The sequence below is a fragment of the Furipterus horrens genome, unplaced genomic scaffold (genome assembly GCF_987537825.1).
Source record: "Furipterus horrens unplaced genomic scaffold, mFurHor1.1.pri manual_scaffold_31, whole genome shotgun sequence".
In the NCBI taxonomy this organism is placed as follows: Eukaryota; Metazoa; Chordata; class Mammalia; order Chiroptera; family Furipteridae; genus Furipterus; species Furipterus horrens.
The window spans coordinates 822,346-838,178 of NW_028327201.1; the positions used below are offsets into that span (position 1 = coordinate 822,346).

General features: G+C 43.1%; 1 protein-coding gene across 1 annotated transcript in view; it reads right to left on the bottom strand.

Moving 5' to 3' along the window:
- Positions 1-7,748: 7,748 nt before the first annotated feature.
- LOC149990062 (A-kinase anchor protein 4-like) overlaps positions 7,749-15,833 on the bottom strand; it is an 86,856-nt gene continuing 78,771 nt past the window's right edge. The window contains exons 3-6 of the mRNA XM_090265683.1: positions 14,590-14,640; positions 13,962-14,063; positions 8,657-10,792; positions 7,749-8,021 (exon numbers count right to left, since the gene is read on the bottom strand). Coding sequence (XP_090121809.1) covers positions 7,866-8,021; positions 8,657-10,792; positions 13,962-14,063; positions 14,590-14,640 — 2,445 coding nt within the window. The 3' untranslated portion in view covers positions 7,749-7,865. The remainder of the gene's footprint in view (positions 8,022-8,656; positions 10,793-13,961; positions 14,064-14,589; positions 14,641-15,833) is intronic.

Below are 15,833 nucleotides of genomic sequence, written 5' to 3' on the forward strand. Positions count from 1 at the left end.
GTCTTTCTCTGACTGCTATTAATTTTGACTTAAAAAAACATTACACAGTATGGAATTTCCTCAAAAAACTAAAAATGGAACTGCCTTTTTACACATTGATTCCACCGCTGGGATTATACCCTAAGAACCCTGAAACACCAATTCAAAAGAACCTATGTACCTCAATGTTCATAGCAGTGTTATTTACATTAGCTAAGGGCTGGAAACAGCCTAAGTGCCCATCAATAAGTGAGTGGATCAAAAACTGTGATGCATTTACACAGTGCAATACTACACAGCAGAACGAAAGAAGGAACTCTCGCCCTTCACAAGAGCATGAGTGGACCTGGAGAATATTATGCTTAATGAAATCAGCTAGCGGTGAAAGGCAAATACTATACGATCTCACCTAATACAGGAAGCTAATGAACAAAGCAAACAGACAAATGAGCAAAATAGAGCCAGTGATATATAAACAAAGAGCAGACTGACAGCGACCAAAGGGGAAGGGGAAGGGGAAGGGGAGTAATGGGGGAAAGAAAGGGAAGGGTCGAGTCAAGGAGCAAGTATAAAGGACCCATGGTCATGAGCAAAAGGTAAGAACTGACTATGAATGTGGGAGTGGGGGTGGGCGGGGCAGGGGAGAGCAATGGGAAAAGGATTAGGACAACTGTAGTTGAACAACAATAAAATTAAAAATTAAAAAACTAAAAGCATATTAAAATAAAAATAGTACATTGAAATATTATTTATCTTGATTACTGAGTTTTCTGGTACCCCCTTAAAATGTGACCCTGAAGCAAGTGCTTCTAACACTTCACCTCAACACAGCCCTAGACCTGCAGTAACCTTCTAGATGAGTTATGCTCACAACTTCCTTTTAAAATGGATGCCTGATGCTCAGATAGACTAAAACTGTTAGAGATAGCAAACCAATTAATTACACCACCTATCAGGAGATAATTGTGATTTTCCCCTCCTTCTTCTCCTGTCTTCCCTTTTTACACGTTGGGTTCGCGGCTCAGCAGAAATCTTTGCCCATTTCCAACTGTTGGCACTGAGGAAGGCCGCATTGCTAATATGGTGCCGGGGAGCACTTCTCAATTTATAGAGGTGAAAGGCCAGGGTCCCACCCTCCAGGGATAAACCTCAAGACTGCAGAGCTGTTCCAGACACTTGCCAGGGCCCTTTGAGGCCCAAAGCATTCTTTTCTCTCTTGGAGTTTGTCAATTAGTTCTGGCAAAAATCAAGTTTCCTCACCCTGATCTTACCTCATCTACACAGGTTTCCCTGAGAAAATATGGAAAAGAAACTCTTATAATCCTGAAATATCAGAAGTAAAAAAGCCCTCAAGGAGAATCTTACCCCAATGCCTTCCACTTAACAGCACTTATAACTTCCTGTGCTGTATCTCCACAGTCCCAGGAATCCCTAAGGCTGCCTCATAATAAAAATCAGGAGCAAGTCAAGAGCCAAGTTAATCAAGGAAGTAAACTACTATGGGTCCCAGTTATGCTCAGGGAGATCTGAGTCATCAGAAATGCAGCCCTGGCCCTGTAACTTGTTTATTAAGGATTTTCCTAAGGACAGAGACAAGGATCTGTAGTGGCTCAACTCCAAAGCTCTTCATGGGGTGGGATGGGACTGCAAAAGATTTGACTAGCTTTCATTTGAGTTGTGGAGCTTTAAAGGTTCTGCTTTAAAGGGGCCTGCCTTTCCTTCTGACAGGTCCAGGCACTGTGAAGGTAAAGTTTGCCTCCATGCCTCTTATCCCCCACCCCTCACCCCGTAAAGTGTCTCTCTAGGTTACATTGTCAGAGAATTTTGTTTTTATTTTAAAATATATCAAGAACACTTGCAAATGTGTTAGGATGGGCTTTGAGACATACAGCTTCCTTCACATAGCCACATTTATAAGATTCACCTTGTGCAAAGCATCACATCCATTCCTCCAGCTTAAACAGTGAGGGTAATTTCTGGCTACATTTTACACGTGAAGAAACAGGCTTACAGTCTAGGTGACTCTGTAAGGCCACGTAGCTAGTAAGAGGCAAAAGCTTTGACTTTTGAATTCAGAAGGATGCCACATCTTGTGCTTGTTCTACAAAGCCACTCGCACCTCAAAGGTGCTAAGGTATGCCACAGCAAACTAGCTAGTAGAGGACCACAGGGTCGAAACCACTATCTTGATCTCATCTGATCTGCAATGAATTCTAGCATTATAATTGACTTCTGAGAAGCATACAACAAATCTAGGAACTTAGTGCTAGTCTCAATGGAATTCGCATAGCATGGCTATGAGGAATTTACCATTCTGTAGTTTATTCTCAGAAAAATTTCCTTTCAGACTGGTAGAAGACAAGGAAATCTCATCAATTGAAGGAAATGACTTATAAGGAAACTTTATTCACACAGGGGGGAGGATCAGAACACATTGTAGTTCAGTCAGTAAATACTAAATAGCCATGGCTAAATAGTAAGTACTAAATAGCCACATGCAGTTGATATGGAGTGTGTGTGTGTGTGTGTGTGTGTGTGTGGGCGTGCGCGAGCGCGCGCGTGCATGTGGCAAGTGGTCACAATGTCCTTGAGTAATATACCTATCAATTTTTTTTTGTCTAAGCTAGCTGTCCTGTCATGATGACTGTAGTCAAGAACCCTGCCTCAACACCCATGAATTTCTCCAGCTTATCCTTACATAAAAGAGTGCCTTAGTATGCAGGTGCCACACTATCTCACAGTTCTTGTTGGCCCTGTGCTACTTCTGTTTAATTTCTTATATATATGAGTCCCTGTTGTCCAGGCAGTATGGATAATTTGTTACTGTCTTGCCTGCCGCCACGAGAATAAAGTTGGTGTGAATTCCTTCTGCAACGCCCCACTGTCATTTTGCAGTCTCACTGAATCCAAAGTTAACCTGCCTGGAGCTGAGCTCCTGCGGCACTTGGTACAGTCAGCAGGACTTGCCACAAACGAAAGCTATGGAGCAGGGGTCAGCCACGGGGCACGGCCACTCAGGGTGGGCTATCGGGTTGGCCTGCATGGATATGTGGTTCATGGTGGTGACCGTGTTGGAGGCTTCGGTGCCCCTGCAAGATTGGGAGAGGGTAGAAGTGACTCCTGAGGTGAGAGAAGAGGCTCTGCTGAAGATAGGGGGCTCTCTAGGGAAGAAAAGTGCCTGGGTAGGGGCTGGTGCTGTAGGCTGGCTATTTCTCTGTTCTGCATAAAGCATTCAGGGAGTTGCTTGAATTGGAAGCCCAGGTCCGAGAGTTGAAAGAGGACCTGTCTCAGGAGCAGGAATTGAGGGCTGCCTGGGAGAAAACATGGGAGCTATTAGAGGTGGAAGTGGCCACCCTGAGGGCCTGGATCAGGACTGGTTTTGTGACAGGATCAGAGGTACAGGTCATAGACTCCTCGGAGGATGAGGATGAGGAGGAGGATGTTGGGGAGGGCTAGACCTCACCCATTTCAGCCATGCCTGGGGTGGCGGTGGTGGTAATGCAGAAGATTAAGACTAAGTGTCCTTGAATGACTGAGGGTCAAGCCAGCCCCCTCTGCCAGTCACAGAGCACTCCACAGTGCATCCGTACTTGCAAGCAGAGCTGGTGGATTTGGGGAGCTGCTTCTGGCAAAAGGCGTCAGAATCTTTGGCGGCTTGGTTGCTAAGATTATGGGATGTAGGGGCGGGTGGCATTTTACTTCCTGGCCAGGGAATGGGTAAGCTTGTATCCAACCCCACGCACCCAGTGCTGAGGCAGCAGCTGCAGAATGCACACGAGACTCCAGGCAATCATTCCCTGTTAGATTGGATCAAGGCAGCTGATCGCATTACGTGGCCGAACCCAGGAGATCTTCCATCTACGTCCAGCAGGTGGCAGTTGTATACTGGGTTACAGCAGCTATTAGGAGAACTGGGACTGAAGGATGCTATTTATACTGTAATTTGAAAACTCATGGCCTGGATGAAGAAGTGTTCACAGCGAGAATAAGGGATTTGGTCCTACAAACTGCACTGTAGTAGTTATTCAGACCCAACAGAAACTACCCTGGGGAGGGGAGTAAAGGTGTGGTATACAAAACCAGGGAGGGACCTGATACCTGCTATTGTGTTATCTCAAGATATCTCTTTAGCATGCAGCCTACCGGACGAGCAAGACCTACCTTTGTTAGTACCACTAAAACCTATTTTTAAAATCACCCTTAGGGTCAGTCTGTAGCAATGTGTACATGGACTGGGCATACACCCTTTGCTGAGGTGGCAAATGCCTTGGCATGCAGTGTCAGCACAGAGACGCCAAGCAGAATTGCCACCGGCTTACCATGGAGAGCATGGATCCTTTGTTCCTGTCTCACCTGCTGCCACAAGAATAAACTTGGGACTTCTGGCCAAAATGGAGACATAGGTAGACACGCTGCATCTCCTTCCACAACTGAAAAGGAATACAACTACCTCAAAACTGGAGACACCCAGAAGTTCCAGAAAGTCGAGCTGCATGGAAGTTCAACAAACACAGATTTAAAGAAGAAAAACTCATCCAGAGAGGCAGGAGGGATGGAGCCGGGGCAGAGAGGAAGCAGTGAGGTGGCAGTGGCAGCTGTGGCATCGGCAGTGGCAGACCAGTGGAAAACGCAGTCACACCTTTAAAAAAAGTAGGGAGGAACACCTGGGGAGAGCTCTCAGCACCAGACCAGACAGTGCAGCTCACAGTTCCAGCACCAGGGAAAATAAAACCCATTGCTCGTGACTGAAAGCCAGTGGGGGTTGGGGCATGGGTAGAAGCTGCTGGTCTCTCAGCAGAGTTCCTTTGTTTAGAGGCCCTCATAGTCCTAGAATGCCACAAACCCACCCATTCTGGGAACCACAGCCAGAGAAATAGCTAGAGACAGCCAGTTCCACACAGGAAGTGGGAGAAGTGCCTGGAAAAGGGGCGAGGGTTGAGCAAGCAGCTTTGTTCCCTCTCAGACTCCTCTCCCTCATATGGCACCACAACGTGGCCAAATGGGTCGCCCCATACTAACGAAGACCTAAGGCTCTGCCCCTCACAATGTAGCAGTTGTGACAGCTCTACTAACACAGAGGCAAACACAGAAGCCTCTGAAGTTAATGAGACAGAGAAGTATGGCCCAAAAGAGAGAACGGATCAAGGTTCCAGTGGAAGAACTAAGCGATGAGGAGATAGGCAACCTAACAGACTGAGAGTTCAAACCACTGGTGATAAAGATGCTCACAGATGTGACAGATATGCTGGAGTGTGGCAAATGCAGAAGGGAACAAGTGAAGGCTAAGTTAAGTGAAACCAAGGACAATCCACACAAAACCAATAGTAAAGGGAAGGAAGTCTGGGTTCAAATCAATGACTTGGGACATAAGGAAGAAATAAACAGTCAACCATTGTAGAAGGAGGAAACAAGAATTGAAAAAAAAGAATGAGGACAGGCTTAGGAACCTCTGGGACAACTTGAAACGTGCCGTCATCTGAATCATAGGAGTGCCAGAAAGAGAAGAGGAAGAGCAAGAAATTGAACCTTATGTAAAAATAAATAAATAAATAAATAAATAAATAAATAAATAATGCCAACTTTGGCAAAGGGAAGAGACATACACGTCCAGGAAGCACAGAGTCCCAAACAAACTAGACCCAAAGAGGACCACACCAAGACACATCACGATTAAAATGCCCAAGGTCAAAGATAGAGAATCTTCAAAGCAGCAAGAGAAAAGCAGAGTTACCTACAAAGGGGTGCCTGCAAGACTATCAGCTGATTTCTCAAAAGAAACTTTGCAGGCAAGAAGGGACTGGTAAGAAGTATTCAAAGTGATGAAAAACAAGGATTTACAACCAAGATTACTCTATCCAGGAAAGCTATCATTTAGAATGGAAGGGCAGATAAAGTGCTCCCCAGACAATGTGAAGTTAAAGGAGTTCATCATCACCAAGCCCTTATTATATGAAACGTTAAAGGCACTTATTTAAGAGAAAGAGGGTCAAAACTATGAACATTAAAATGACAACAAAGTCACAACTATCAACAACAGAACCTAAAAAATAAAAACAAACCAATAAAAGTAAACAGGCAACCAGAATAGGAACAGAATCATAGGCATAGGGATCATTTGGAGGGTTATCGGCTGGGAAGGGGAAGGAGGAGAAGTAGTGCAGGGATTAAGGAGCATAATTAGTAGGTACAAAATAGGCAGGGGGACATTAAGAATAATATAGGAAAGGGTGAAGCTGAAGAACTGGTATGCACAACCAATGGACATGAACTAAGGGGGGTGGGACTGCTGGAAGGAAGAAGGATACTGGGTGGAGGGGAGCAAAGAGAAAAGAAATTGGGACAACTGTAACAGCATAATCAATAAAATATACTTAATTAAAAAAATCAACTTGGCACCTTCCTCCAAAGAAACCCTTTTGTTCCTCTAATGTGGGACATTGAAAAATTAATACCTGCCTTTTGTCATCTAGTGGTTATGGATTGAATGATGTCTTTTAACCCTGTTGCCAAAACTGTTGTCCCGAGAATACAACAAGGATGCCAGCCCGTTAAACCAAGCACGCCATTGTCCGGGGACAACCAACGGACCTGGAGTCTGCAAGACCCTTCCCCATGTGAAAAGACCACCCTCCCCTCCACACCCCCATTCTTATTAGCGATGTCTGGACCCAAGGGTAGGTAGGCCGACGGCCATGTCCAGAAGCAGCTAGAGGAGCTCCAGACCGTCACCCATTGTCCTTTATAAGATTATAAAGGGTCTTAAGTCTGAGAGGGGGGATTGTTATTTTTTATTGTTAGAATAATTAGTTAATTGATTAATTAATTAATTTAAAAAAAGAACAATATAGGAAAGGATGAAGCCAGAACTTGAATGTACGACCCATTGGTATGGACTGGGTTGGGGGGGTTGCTGGGGGAGGGGTGCTGCTGGGTAGAGGGGAGCAAAGGGGGAAAATTGGAGCTATTGTAACAATATAATTAATAAAATATACTTAAAAATAAATAAATAAACTTGGAATGAATTCCCTCTCAAACACTCCACTGTCACTTTTTGGTCTCACTTAATCCAAAGTTAACCTGCCTGGAGCTGAGCTCCTGCAGCACAGTAGCCCATCTGCAAATTCCTGACAAAGACCGAGAAAACCGTACCCTCGGGATTAGAGGGGAGATTATCAAGTTATATGTGTAATGTGGCAGAAACAGGGGGTCCACAGGTGGCAAACCTCTGGATCATAATGGACAAACCATATTACTTAGAGATTTGGACATGAGTTATATCTTTATGTCTTGGGTGCTCAGAAAATTACCTAAGGTCAGATATAGACCCAAGCCCAACACTGTATCACTAATCCTTGGATTTAGACCCACTCCCCTCTTTTGCCTCAGATATATCTGATTAAGAAACACGACTTTTTTTTTCTAGCCCTGGCTGCTGTGGCTCAGTGGATTGAGCATCGGCCTGCGAGCCAAGTGTCGTTGGTTCAATTCCCAGTCAGGGCACATGCCTGGGTTGCAGGTCAAGGTCCCAGTTGGGGGCTCGTGAGAGGCAACCACACATTGATGTTTCCCTCTCTTTCTCCCTCCGCTCCCCTCACTCTGGAAATAAATAAATAAATAAAATCTAAATAATAATAAAAAAGTTAACAATAGAACGTATATTTTAAAAAAAGAACACAACGACTTTTTTTTTAAAATTTTTTAATTCATGTTGTTGCCTAGCTTATTTAACACTTTGTACTTGCATAGTCCAACTGCTCAGACGTATTGGGAAAGACAGTCGTGTAGTGTGTTGTTCAACTTGCCTAATGAAGGGGCGCCCAGATGGCATGGAATGCTGCTGTGGGGATGGGGTGACTAGCTACAGAGTTGTTGAAGGGACTGTTAGTTTACAAGTTAGTGAGCAGCCAGTCCAGCAGTTGTTTTCTAGCCATGTTGTCCATGGCTTCATCCAGTTGTCGTTCCTTGGCAAACCTCATTACTTCTCGAAGGAGATCTCCAATACTGTACCCCTTCTCTACTGCCTTAGCTGAAACTTCTGGAAGCTGTGGAGGGAGCAGAGATAGCTTGAGTCATGTGATACTTTTGAAGAAAGGTCTCAGGTGGATAAAGTGAACTACCCCCCTCACCCACCTTTCCGCCCATGACTAAGATTAGAGTAAAAGCTTTCGCTGATCCAGGACTGCCTTCCCTCTCCTTTTTCCTTGACCCTCCTCTAATGTCATAGATCAAAATGAAAAACATAACTTCATTTTGAGCATCAAAAAACAAAACCTGGAATCAGTTGTCTTTACTAAATACTTCTCTCCAAGGCCTGGGTCTTTTGGTTAGTCTGTGCTGATTGCTAGGTCAAGGTTAGGGGTGGCCATCTCCCCCACCTTCCTAAAACATATTTTACCAAGCAGTTTGTTTAAAGGGTCACTGAATTAAAAAAAAAAAAAAAAAAGCTAATCTTTCTCGCCTCCTCTTGGCTGAAATGTGCAGACCCCAAGGTGCTACAGCCTCAATTAATGGTTCATTGCTTTTGTGTCTTTTTATGAGGATAAAGTAATTCATAAAGCACATAGTAAAGAGCATACTTGAGAAAAATTTGGACTGCTCGTGAGCCCTAAGTACAGTTTTGCCTCCCTTCCCCTGCCCAGTCTAACCATCTTTCTTCTTGTGCTTTGCCATTGCTTACCTTCTCCAGTTGTCCATCATCATCTCTCACGAAACAGAGCACAGGCACCTTAAATTGGGAGGCTGCAATCCACTGCAGGACAGCCTGGAGCTGTTTCTGCAAGCTACTTGTTGAGCACCAATTATTGATGATGACTTCCGGCCCAGAAAACTCTCGATAGTTCTGTGACATTGCACTACTGTGACTGCATCTGGGGCCACCAACTTGGAAACTTGGGTTGTGTACCAAGGCTGCTTGTTCTTCCAATTCGGCCAGGGCTTCCCTGTTGTTGTGATACCTAGCCATGATAAGGCACAGCTTCCTCACAGGTTCTACCAGTTGATTGATGAATTGCCAGTTCATTTGCATCATCCCGCTGGCAAAATCAAGGTCTAAATTCTCCTGGAATTGTTTTTCCCCTCTCTTGGACATTGAAGTTGCTTTGTTTGGCCTGGGCTCAGAAGGCTTGCTCTCCCCTTCAGATTGCTCTTCACTGTTGAAGGAGGTCTCACTGAGCAGTTTCTGAATCAGTGATAGAATGATGTTTGACATATCGGACTTTTGGCACTCCGCCTGTTGTTGAGTCTCCTTTACAGAGGTAGATGGCCCAGGAGCTCCACAAGATTCTAGATGTTTCACTGAAAGTGCCTTGGCACTTTGGTCACTTGCGTTCTTTTCAAATTGGGCACTCTGAGTCCTATGGCCTATGGTGGAACCAGGATAGTCATCTTCAAGTGCATCTTTGGCCTCGGCCTGCTGGGTCAGGTGGTACTGAATCAGCATAGGGGCAGAGACAATCAAGTCCTTCGCCAGTGACTCTGTGGAAGGGCTGATCTTCTCTCTTTTTTCTTCCTTACTCACGCATGCTTTGCCAGCCATCTCGCCTTGGTTTCGTTGTTTTTGGTTCCACATGGACAGGCTCTCCTTGAGGATGTGTTCACCAACTTTTTCAGCGCTAATCAATGACTTGCACTCCTCTGGTTTTATTTTGCATTTGTCCTTCCCCTTCAATTCAGTTTTCATGGTGGAGAATTCAAGATTTTGGTTTTGACTTTGGTTATCGTATTTGGGACTGTGGGAGCCGGCCTTCAAGGATGCGTACAACAGAGGCTGTGATTTAGACTCCTTCTCTCCAAGCAGAACAGTAGCCAGGCGCTTCAGCATGGCCTCCATTATATGTGTAGCATTTTGTTTTCCGTGGTTGAACAGACTCTTCTTGACAGCTGAGATAAAGTCGCAGTCAGTCATCAGGGCCGCAGTGATATTATGCAGGTTCTTCAAGCAGGAATCAATCAAATCAGAGACAACTTCCTGGGTGTGTTTTAACAACACCTTCTTCAGGACCACACAAGTGGGAATTGGCTTCCCAGGAGTATGCACTTTCAAGGTCTTCAAAACGGAGACCATCAGGTCAGATGCCACCTGATTTGCATAAACCGTGAGTCCTTTACTGATAGAGTGTGAAAAATCTTTGCTCTCTTGTTGGCACATCTCTTTGTCTACCCCCTTGTTCTTGTTGGATAATTCACTATACATAAACTTTTTCCTGCCACCTTCCCTGCCCTCTTCTCCAGTGCCCCGCCTTTCCACATAGGATATTTCCTCAGCATCATGGGCCATTTCAGAAACGATCTTGCTCACAGAGCTGCGGGGAGTGTTTTTCCCTTTGTCCCCAGAGGGTGGATAGATTGAATGACGAAAGCATTTGCTTCCATTTTCCAACTTCTTGATTTCATTACAAGGCATCTCCATTACCAGATTAGATAGCCGGATGATGGTGAAGGAAAGGTCATCCATGGGACATTCTCCCTCAGGAGAGATTACTGCCCTGTTAGTGCTAGAAGATTTTGCTGGAGAGGTGGAAGGACTCTGATTTTTGTTGGTATTCTTGGCTGCAGTCATGTCTACATGTGGGCTTTGAGGTCTATTGGCCATGTAATCGATATTCAGTTTATCATCATAGATGCTGTAGCAGTTTGCAGAGGGTAATTTGTGATGTTCATCTTCATCTCCTATTTTATGTTTGCAGCTAGAGGCTGAGGGACTTAGTGCATGTTCGAAACCCAAGGCATACTTCTGGATATCATTTAGAAGCCAATTTACAACAGTTATAGGATCAGAGGGAGCTTGTGTGAAAAGGCATATAGATCCGTCCATCTAAAAAAAAAAAGAACACCTAAGAGTTTGGGGAGGCTACTTTCCCCCCTTATTTTATTTAGAAGACATATCTTTCTAAACTGCATACATTAGGGGTTTACCCTTTAGGATTTGCATGGAAACATAATACATAATTATATCCCTTTGAGCACAAGTGGTAGCGTGTCAATTTCACATGAGCACGTGTGCTTATCTCAACATGTGTCAAAAATGTATAAATGTGTCTGTCATGTGTGTGTGTGTGTGAATAACAGTATAGCAATTCATAAGTGGGGACATCTCAGTAGATGTGAGAATGTTCAGTCTGTGTTGTTAGCGTGTGTGTCCGTGTGCACATGTCAGTGCACATGTATGCCTGCCTGTGTGTAAGCCTGTGTAACAATGTGTTGACATCAATACCGATTTTATATGTTTCCTGTACGGGCCAACGTGTGCATGATAGCGTGTACATTTTGTACACTGTGTGAATGTAAAAATGAATGTGTATGTCAGTGTGTCTGAATATGTAAATGACAAGTGTCGATTTGAGTGATCTGCATGTTTGTTTATAATACAAATCTAATAGAATGTATCATGGAGCTATACCTATATGTGTATTAATCCTGTCTGCAGCGCGGCCTCCTGAGACTCAACGGTTTGGCTGAACTAAGTGGCTGGGTTGGTGAAGAATGGGGTGGTTTGTGGGCTTCACTTTAAAACTGGTTTCTCTGTTCTATCCTAATGGCTTGGACCGAAAGGGCCCAGAGGTCTAAGAGTGGGGAAAGCTAAACTATTTCCCTCAGCCCAAACTAAGTAGAATGGGCAAAAGGGTTTTGGACAGGTGAGATGCGCCTGGCACACCTTCCTCCAAAGAAGTCCGTTTCTTTTCCCTAATGTGGAACATTGAAAAATTAATCCCTGCCTTTTGTCATCTAGTGGTTATGGATTGAAGATGTCTTTAAACCCTTTTGCCAAATCTGTTGCCCCCAGAATACAACAAGGATGCCAGCCTGTTAAACCAAGCACGCCGTTGTCTGGGGACAGCCAACTGACCTGGAGTCTGCACGATCCTTCCCCATGTGGGAAGGCAACCCTCCCCTCCACACCCCCACTCTTATTAGGGATGTCTGGACCAAGGGTAGGTAGGACGAACGACAACCATGTCCAGCTTGAAGCAGCTAGAGGAGCTTGAGACCTTCGCCCATTGTCCTTTATAAGATTATAAAGGGTCTTAATGTCTGAGAGGGAGGGATTGTTATTTCCTATTGTTAAAATAACTAATTAATCTTTTATTTATTAAAAAAAAAGAATAAAAAAAGAATAAATTCACATGTTAACATATATAGTAATTAATAGATAATAGATAATACATCAATAAATGTTTATGTTCAATGTGGATCGGTGCTAATATAATGACTGTGTATGTCAATAAATTGGGTATCAGTTTATGTTATATTTATATGCTACGTGAATGATTGAGAATGTGTGTCAGTGTTGCACACACCCTGGGTATTTGAGTACTTGTGTGAATACGTGAGTGGGGATGTCATTGTATTTGTGTCAAGGTATGTATCAGTGCATTCAAATGTTGTTAGTGTCACTTTGCTTAAGTTTGTATGTGTGCGTATCAACATGAGGTATATTTACAGAGTGGGGCGAAAAGTAGGTTTGCAGTTGTATGTATGGAAAATAATAAGTAATAATTCAAGAATAAACCGTTTCACATACTCATAACTGTAAACCTACTTTTGCCCCACCCTGTGTAAGAGTGCATGCCTATCACCTGAACTTGTACAGTCACTGTGTTTTGATCGAGGCTCATGTGTGTATGTTTATGTGTAGTGTGCATGTTTATGCATAGTGTGCATGGATGCATATATAGATGTTGATGTGTCACATGTGGGTATGTCAATGCAGCTGACTCTATACCTTTGTGTAGGTGAGTCATTGTTTATGAATATACACACACATGTGTTGTTTCAATGCTTGTGTGTGTTCACCAGTGTCATATGTAGACACGTAGCCAGGGATGTGTGTGTCACGGCTCGTATAAATTATTTTGTATATATTGCTGTGTGTCAGTGTAAATTATGTGCATATACTCATGTCTAGATATGTGTATATGTATTATACATGTCTTCCACTCCTTGCTAAGTACCATCGTCCTCTTTACCCCTTCCATTGCTTCATCTCCTTACTTTCTACTGAATCCCTAGAAGTTTGAGGTCATGATAAGTTCAACATTTTGAAAATGGGTTTAGGTTACAATCAAGGACACCTGCATTATGTGTAGGAAATATGTGCTGCACTTTTAAGAATAAACATTAGGTATAATTTATCCCTTTCTTAAGACTTCAAAATGGAGTCCTCCTTCCAACTAAACCCAAAACTCTTTGAAGAATATTTTTAAACTTTTTTTCTTCCTTAGGAGCCACTCTCATCACTCCAAATGTGTCTGAGGCCAGAAATGTTGTTCCTGGTTATAAGATAAGCATAGAGATGCAGAACAAAAAAAAAAAAAATTGACTCCTTTGAGATAAAACCAAATATCCTATTTCAATATCAACTACTCCAGGTTTGTAGGACTGTGAAGGTGACTTGTCATGGGCCAGGAGCCCAACAGATATAATTTAGGTAGTTACAGAAAAACAAAAGGACTTGCATGTGACAGTGGTATCCAAATCGAATTGCTTCTAACTTTACGCTACCTAACAGTCTGTAATCTCTTAGGCAACAGGTTTGGGGAACAAGCCACTACAGTTCTTGGTCATTGTGGATTCTCTCTGTTCCATATATGCTTGTTCTTTTTTTATTTTTATAATTTTTTTTTTTTTTGGACACTGGGCAATGTGGAGCACACAAGCCCAGTAGAAGACAACAGAAAGCACTGAAAAAGATCATGCTTTCATTCCACATCTTTGTTAGGATAAGGGTAGCAAGATTCTGTTTGGAGTAGGGACCTGCAATCAGGGAAGGGCATTCTGAACCTCTGTGATTAGTGCCATTGTTAGATACCTGGACATTAAACTTACCTGACTTTGAACTTAGGCCTGTGAACTCTGGAATATCATAGTAGTCAAATGTAGGGGCTTGTTTGGAAATATTTCTCTTACCTTTTGTGAACCAGAGTCTTCGGAGTCAGCACTGGACTCTGGGAATTAGAAAGGGTGGACTCGGAAGCTAAGCATACCTTAGACTGGTTTTGCTTCTCGGTAGCCTTGATTATAATAACTTCTTTCTCTTTCAGATGGTGTTGCGTTAGGTCACCTCCGGAACAGGAACCACCAGCATCCTATGGGATGAAGTGGTGAGATTCTTATGAATAACTGCTTTTTGAGACTTCTCCAAGCTGCCCTCTCCAAAACATGAATGTCATATCTCTTATCTTTTCCTTTCAATGGAGAAGGATAAGTAGGCTTGTGATGCTAGCTAATGTTTGAAGAATGAGATATTGTTCTCCTCACAAATTACTACCCCTCCAGAGGCATTCACAAATCCATAAATCTTAGGAATCATATTTCATGAATCGTCAAACTTTTGGACAGTTTTCTCACTGTTCTGACATGCTACCTTCCATGCTGTAATTCTTTCAGGCCTACCAGCAAATTAAGTTCCTTCTAGAATGAGATTTGGCATCAAGAGTGACAGTATATTCTCAACCGGGGGTTTGGGGTTTTCAAAAATGATGGCTGCCCACCTGAATCTCCTCCATCCTTCCACCCTCTGGCACAGACTTTCCCTTTTATTATGCTGCCACTGATAACTCTTTCAGCAGTTTCTCACTCATTCCAACTCTGGGGGGAGCAGAGAATACTCACCTTGGAACCTTTATCTTCCACTTTCAGGGTGGACACATCGACAAAGCATATCTGCACCAAATTAGGACAGCGTATTGAGGAAAATTCTAGAGAAAAGACTGCGGTTTCTCTTTGAGACGATAAAGCACCTACCGCATAGGGGTTCTTGTGAGGATTGATTGAGAGTGAATACAAAGCTTTCAGCAGAGTACCTGTACATAGTAAGTACTCAATAAATGCTATTAGGCAGAGAGAATCTTATCATTATTGTATTTCCTAGATAAGAATACCTACCTGTCAGAGATGCCCAAATTACAATACCTACATTTACTGAAAAAAGTAAGAAGAAAGGTGCCTTGCCCAACTGACGCAAACTCAAAGCTGAAACTTACATTAGAACTCAATTCAGGAAACTAAAGAGCAACACAAACAAACGAACTAAATAGGCAAAGACTAGAATAGTAGTCAGTAGGGGGGAGGGGGGAGCGGGAGAAGGGGGATAAGTAAGGGAAGGGTCTAGTCGAGGAACGTATATGAATGACTCATGGACATGGACAACGGGGAGGGATATAACTGTGGGAGAAGGGATGAACTGGGAGGGAGGAGCAATGGGGGGAAATGGGACAACTGTAATTGAATAACCAAAAAATAAAATTATAAATAAATAAATAAATAAATAAATAAATAAACATTAAAAAAAAAAAGAAACCAATTCCCTGACTTTCAGTTAGAGCACTTTCAACTACCATAGTGTTCCCCAAAAGTGGTGTTTTTACTACTGATGTTATAGAAAACTTTAAGTGATACATGGATAAACATTTCTGTGTTTAATATATGTACTTTTTTGTTGTTTAGTAGGAAAAATACATACTAAAACATAAAACCTGTGACATTATGTATAATATTGCTTAGGTTGATGGTAATTTTTAAACGTCAGTCAATTAAAAAAGCATTAAATACATAACAGTACAAATGGCATTTGAACGTGATAAAAAATGTGAAGTATTACACATTTTGCCCTCCTGTGGGAGTCCCACTTGAGTGCAACTTACTTGTAGCTAGCTGATATTATTATGATTCCATTAGGCTGCTAAAACTAGGCAACCACCACTCCTCCCTCCCCTGAGGCTCCCCCCACCCCCCTCCCCAGCTACTCTTCATTCTCTCCCTCCCTTCACGTGTCCCTCTGTGATGTATAAGCATACTGCGCCCCGCCCCCACCCCAACCCCCACCCCCCAGCCCACAAACTTTACTGAACTTGATA